General features: G+C 45.0%; 2 protein-coding genes across 2 annotated transcripts; both read right to left on the bottom strand.

The window, feature by feature from the left end:
- Window positions 1-237: 237 nt before the first annotated feature.
- Window positions 238-2,002, bottom strand: LOC139766756 (cuticle protein AM1199-like). Its single transcript, XM_071695676.1, has 3 exons — window positions 1,904-2,002; window positions 1,106-1,314; window positions 238-797 (listed from the first exon to the last, which is right to left on the bottom strand). Exons 1-3 carry the CDS (start codon window positions 1,910-1,912, stop codon window positions 605-607), a joined length of 411 nt encoding a protein of 136 aa, XP_071551777.1. The 5' UTR covers window positions 1,913-2,002; the 3' UTR covers window positions 238-604.
- A 2,596-nt stretch (window positions 2,003-4,598) lies between these two features.
- Window positions 4,599-5,879, bottom strand: LOC139766758 (cuticle protein AM1199-like). Its single transcript, XM_071695677.1, has 3 exons — window positions 5,841-5,879; window positions 5,232-5,458; window positions 4,599-5,017 (listed from the first exon to the last, which is right to left on the bottom strand). Exons 1-3 carry the CDS (start codon window positions 5,847-5,849, stop codon window positions 4,834-4,836), a joined length of 420 nt encoding a protein of 139 aa, XP_071551778.1. The 5' UTR covers window positions 5,850-5,879; the 3' UTR covers window positions 4,599-4,833.
- Window positions 5,880-6,571: the final 692 nt, after the last annotated feature.

Consider the following 6,571-nt stretch of genomic DNA (forward strand, 5'->3'; position numbering starts at 1 on the left):
GCCCCAAGCTGTAGGAAACATGGTGTATTTCTGAGAAGGGTAGTACTGAGGAAGGGTTTTCTTCGTCGGCTCTAAATTTCTCCCTGGATTTCTTTATAACTGTAGTTCAGGAGCACCAGTTCACCGTTCCCTAAAATTGCCGACATCCTGGAGATGAATTAACTAATTCTGTTTACCGCATCACTTGATCTTAGGACGTTATAATGTGCACATGAATAATGAAAACAATAACGCATATTCTTTTTACAATGCTTTATTAGTAATGACTAACCATGTAACCTACAATAAAGTTACAATTAAGCACAGAATGATTAATGGCTTTTGAGTGTTCCTGGCCAGTGCACTGTAATGGAGAGGCTACAGCAAGCCAGCCACCGTCGGACCTCACGATCCAGTAAGTCTAACAATGTCGAAGATGAGGTCAACTCATACAGGCAAAGAAATATCAAATATCATATTTACACGAAGAAATTCGGGCTATTCTGTTTGTTACTGCGTAGAATTCGTAGTTGGTAAATACACGTCACAGACGCTTACGGAACATGCATGAGAGCGTCTGAATAGTGTGCATGGTGTAGTATTGTTGCAGTGAAGGGTCCTACGTTTAGCGAGCAATCCTCCTGCCAAGCTCATCCCACCTGGCGCCACGGGCGCGCTCCTGCTCGGCAAAGGCGACCTGCTCGGCGGCGTGGGCGGGGAGTGGGTGAGGCGTGGGGATCACCGGAGACTGAACCTGGTAGCCGTTCTCGTTGGCGGCGAAGCGGTACTCAGCGATGGTACCGTCGTCGAGAGGAAACCTGAAAAAAGTAGATGGTCATTACCTGATGATTATGGGAACATCAACACAACAAACACTTCTACCAATATAGTTCCTTAACATACCATAAGACTTCTGACTGTTAATCCAGTGCAACACAAGAAACAAAAATATCTAGGAAGAAGAGTAACGAAGTAAAGATTAAGAATATGCTTTACGATGCGTCAGTAAGCAGCAACAAGAGAAATGGTTGAAATAATTCAGTTGATGGAAATGGAATATGAAAATCAGTTGAAGTAAGTAAACAAAGGAAATCACATTTCAATCAAAGTTTAAGATGATTCTCACCTGAAGGAGCCGTCCATGGTCTGGCCACCGCTCTGGCCGGGGCGACCAACCACGTTCTCGTAGATGCCGTTCTCCGTCTCGAACTCGTACTGGAAGTTGCCGTCGCCATGATCGACGCGGTTGTCTTTCAAGATGGCGATGTGTCGAGGATTATCTACACGAAACTGAGGCCGAGCGACAGCGACAGCAGCGAGGCAGACTAGCACCACCTGGGGTGATTGAGATCGAAGTCCTCAAGAAAATGATAAACTTTGAATGAACTGCAACTAGCTAGTGTGGAGGTATGATCAGATCTACACCATCTATACGTGGCTACAATATCACCCACTTCTGATTACTGATGTTCTCGGAACACACACACACACACACACACGCGTCCGCCCGTCCCCATACACTCACAGACTATACCAGACCTGTGCCATGAAATGGCAAACTAGAGAAAAGGGTTGTTGTCACTGACGAGATCCCCTGCCATGAATGGGACTGGTGAATCTTTCCACGTGATCATTCTTCCCATTCTCTCCCATCATCTCCGTCTAATATGCTTTTTACTGGAAAGTTTTATCTCACATCTTAAAGAGCGAGGGTCTTTATGCCTTCACACAATGCACCTTCATTTATGATAATCAAACTCCTCATGTCACCAAAATTTCGTCAAATACCATGAGAGCAGATTCCATTTACCACCACCTTTAGTGCTTCATCCACTTTTCTTTAGTTCTCATGTGAATGTTGCTTGTCCCAAACCCCCAATCCAGGAAAGGCCCCTCATCTGCCGCATTACCCAGTCGTACTTACGAGCTTCATGTTGCCTGTGTGACGGAGGGTGAAGATGTGTCCTGGGAGCTGGAGACGCACCTTATATACTCCTTCAAAGAGAGCAGTTCACCTTCGCGTAGTTACCTTTGGCTTAAGACGACACAAGGTTAATCGTGGACATTCCTGGGGCTGTAGGGCGGGTTGATGATTCCCTGCCTCTCGAAAATCTTTATATCTTTAACGAAAGTGTCACTTGACTCAGGGAAACTGATCATCCAAAGCTGTAACTTAAAAGTACAAAAGTAATGAAAAAAGATATTTTTTGATTTTTGGAGATAGATTTCTTCTTTCTTGTTGTGGCACTGAAAATTCTACGTCTTCTGTAGTGAATATGTCATTATTCATCAAAACTTCTATTGCTTACTACATCACGAGGGTTAGAGAGAGAGAGAGAGAGAGAGAGAGAGAGAGAGAGAGAGAGAGAGAGAGAGAGAGAGAGAGAGAGAGAGATCAATTGTGCAATATATTTCAAAAGGTTTGAGCAAGAATTCCTGGGTGGGAGGCGTGCCTGTCCAGTAACGGAGTGTGGAAGGAGCGGGTGAGGTGGACACCTGTGTATTACCAACATGAGGATGAGGCACCACACGATGAACCAGTTTTTGTCCCATTATGGAAGGTAAGGAGAAGCTTCTCAAGTGTCATAGCCTGGCATTCACCTTCTCTCTCTCTCTCTCTCTCTCTCTCTCTCTCTCTCTCTCTCTCCTCCCCCCCGCCCGCAAACAAATGCATTTCCATTTTTCTGTGGGACACGAAATTAGACATATACTTTTCTCAGAAATTTTCAGCTTTTCTTTTTCTCTAACAAATATCAACAATGTTTTGGTATAGATTATGTGTATCCTGCAAATGTCCAAGAACCACAATCTTTACGTAAAGTTCAACTTCATCATGTGCCCTCTGGTTCAGTACATAAGCATTCACAGTGAAGGTTTTGATATCCTTCACTGTGGAGGACATCTTCCTGGATCAGGATCCCTGAGGGACGGAAGTCAGTCGTGTAAGCTTCAGCCAAAATATCCTTTTATAATATTTCTGTCACCCACACCCCAGCCAGCGGTCAGGAGGGCGGGCAATATCCTGCTTAAAGTGAAATTCTGTAAATTGTTAACAAAAATGAGACAATGTTTTCCAGTAACACACACACACACACACACACACACACACACACACACACACGGAGCTCCGTGGTGCAGCGGTTAGCGTCAGTGACCCGTCACGCATGCATTGGCCGCCTTGGATCAAGCTCAGAATAGGTTCGAATCCTGATCGCTTCAGCCAGTCTACAGTCTACCCAGCTGTTCATCCTCCCCTCGAGGCTGGTCGATAAACTGGGTACCAGGCATGGGTTGAGTGTGTGTTTTGGCATACATACATAGAAATAAAGACATGATTTGTACATGCAAAGATAAAAGACGGGGTAACAAGAATGTAAAGTTTTCTCTCCGACACACACACACACACACACACACACACACACACACACACACACACACAACTTAGTTAATGAGCCAAAAAGAAATGAAAATAGAAGGAAAATGGTGTGCACGTGTTTACTTATTGCATAATCTTGTCAGACGACAATTAGAGGCTAATGAATACAGATTAGATGCTTTTGACTTTGCCCATATTAGAAGTAGACAACCCTCTATATCCCTAGTGTCTCCGAGAAAAAAAAAGCGCGATTACATTGTTTAATTGTCGGGTGATACAGATTACATTGTTTGATTGTTGGGTGATACACGATTACATCGGCCTGGTCGTCTATCAAGACTGCGTACTGTCCAGGACTGACCCTGACGGCGAGGTCGCGAGGTAGGCGAGGACAACCAATGGTCAGGACAGTAAGATAACTCAAGAGTGAAACCATATTTAGGTTACAAGAAAGTGAAAACAATGTATCTGCCCTTGCAGAAACCATCCCATTTGTTGACGCAGGAGTCTTCAAAGTCATATTCTTATAAACCCTCACACTTTAACTTGTTCGTTCCGCATACAAACGAAGGCCAGAGCCACGTGAGAGAAGTGCTTCTACGCTCATTACCACAGTGAGTCTTAGTGTCTTTATGCTGCTTTGATGTTCGGTACTCACCAGCTTCATGTTGAGAGCGAGAAGGAGCGGGTGACGGTGTTTTCTGTGAGGTGTGGACCAACTATATATACCTCTGCAACAAGTCCATTTAATTTTCCACAACTTTTAGCTTTTCAGAGGGCCCAAGGTCGCCGTTGTGAGCATTCCTGAAGCTGCTGAGTAGGTTACAGGCTGTTTGCGTTCTGTTGTTATATCGATCAACAGGAAGCTTATCAAAGTCATTACGACAACGAACATCTTCGTTGCTTCTCGATAACTCACTCCACTCACTTATCACATGCCTCTGTGACATGAGCACATGCACATGGACCTTGTCTGTAGTTATTAAAGACAATAACGCTAAAGACGTTCGTGGAACTGGAACATTGATGCGAGAAGATTAAACAAACCTTATCACAGAAGGACCGCAAAGAACTATGGTTTCGATGAGGAGCTGAGAACAACATTTATATTTTGGTGTTTCGTCACTCGCTGGAAAACTGTCATCGTGTAGCATGTTGGGATTATATTATGCCTATAGATACCTACTCTGTGGCTCTAGATGAACGCCACTTGTTTTTCTTGAGGTAAATAAACCAATCATGATTAAAGTGGAATGCATTTATTCGTCATTACTGATGAGATACAAGCGATGGATCATGTCTAGTGATGTGAAGTGCCGGCTGATGTCGTAAAGCTATAGGCCTTATTTACATACAGACGTGGAGTATCCTGGGGTTCGTCATGGGGAGGTAAAGCACATGCGACGATGCCATAGCTCGAGAGACTCATGGTAGGTTCTCGGAGATGTGATGGTGTGAGGGACTCAGGGGATGAGGCCTTAGAATCGTGTCTGGTGAGGTCCTCGACCTCCACGGCCTTGTTCCTGTTCAGCGAAAAGGATTTGCTTGATGGCGTGGTCGGGGAGTGGGTGTGGCGTGGGCAGGAGCGGGGAGTCTGCGCGGTAGCCGTTTTCGTCCGCGACGTAGGTGAGTTCGCCAACCCCACCGTCAGGAAACGGGAACCTGGATCATTAATACGAATCATATTAAACTAAACAGGAGAAAATGTAGATGATTCCTTTAACAAAACGAACCTGAACTATATCGTTTACGTTTCTAAATCCGATCCTACTGTATAGTAGCATTAAGGATTGTCATCCTTATCTCTGTTGTACATCCTTATGAATCATTATGTACCTGAGTCAACAAGGAGGGAAGTCAGTGAGTCACAACTAACCTGAAGGAACCATCTATGTTACTCTGGCCCTTGGACCCGGGGCGCCCCACAGCCTGGACAAAGATGCCGTTCTCCGTCTCAAAATCGTAGCGGAAGTTGCCGTCACCTTGGTCATGGCGGTTGTCTGACAGGATGGCAAAGTGTCGAGAAGGTGACACCTGCTTTACTATTGGACGACGAAACGGCACGGCGAGGGAGACGGCGACCAGGCAGGGGAGGAGGAACACCTGAACGATAGAGAAAGACATAAAGTCTATTTACTGGGAAGGACATGTGCCGGTAAGGAGACGGCTGGAGGTAATGACTGCAACTCTCAGAGTCTCAGTAACTGATCTGGTCAAGAACTACTTTATGAAACTATTGTTCGTCGTTACCTGACTAAAATGGAAATTCTGTTCTTCTGTGAGGCAGCAGTTTCAAGACAATGACCAATCTGTTTTATACTTGAGTGATTATGATTATCTTAACAGTATCCTTGAATATCCATATGAATTTCATATGAATATCTTCTTTTTTGGAGATATAGGAATGTGATGGATATCATAGGCAGTGGTACTCTTGCAGTGTCGTCTTTAACCAAGATACTCGTGCAGGAGTGTGGCTACTCACGAGCTTCATGTTGAGTGTATGAAGGCGAGGCGAAGACGCTTACTGGTTGCTGAGGATGGGCTATATATATATATATACACACACACACACACCCCTCCGCTGAGGCCATCCTAGATCCACCTCCTCCATTTTTTTTTTTTTCTTTTCCTCTGGAGTGACTCAAGGTCGCGAGAGCCTCTGGCACGGTTGTGGGGCAAGTTTCTTGGCCGATCTGACTTTTCCTTTTGCCCCTGAGCAAGATCCCTGCTCATAGTGCCTGACCTCTACATCCGGGAATACAGATGGACCTCAAGATGATAAACTGACGCCTGGCAACGCTGGCCGAATCTCGTACTAGTAATGTGAGGGATGACTGACGTGATGTGGGGAGGTCTCACTTTACCCATTAAGGTTCGTGTAGGTTTCTTATTCATGTTAAACCATCCACCTCTACAACACCAAGATATCACCAGATGTCAGAAAGTAGGCTTCAACAAGTACACACACACACACACACACACACACACACACACACACACACACAGAAACTAAGAATGATGAAAATAAGTCAGGGATTCCACAGGTGACTCTCTCTCTCGTCGAGATTGTACAGTAAATTTCCTCTAAGTGACCCATCCCCCACCAGCTGTGACCCTGACTCCTAGGAGCTCTTTTGCCAAACTGGAAAACATCAATCAATCGCCTGCAGATGTTAGAAACATCAATCAATCGCCTGCAGATGTTAGAAACAT

Source organism: Panulirus ornatus, chromosome 58, assembly GCF_036320965.1.
Source record: "Panulirus ornatus isolate Po-2019 chromosome 58, ASM3632096v1, whole genome shotgun sequence".
In the NCBI taxonomy this organism is placed as follows: Eukaryota; Metazoa; Arthropoda; class Malacostraca; order Decapoda; family Palinuridae; genus Panulirus; species Panulirus ornatus.

What these genes read in the sequence shown, in the direction of transcription:
- LOC139766756 (XM_071695676.1), bottom strand. An exon ending in ACCATGGACGGCTCCTTCAG is followed by an intron (nt 798 to 1,105) that starts GTGAGAATCATC and finishes TACTTTTTTCAG; the next exon opens with GTTTCCTCTCGACGACGGTA.
- LOC139766758 (XM_071695677.1), bottom strand. An exon ending in AACATAGATGGTTCCTTCAG is followed by an intron (nt 5,018 to 5,231) that starts GTTAGTTGTGAC and finishes TTAATGATCCAG; the next exon opens with GTTCCCGTTTCCTGACGGTG.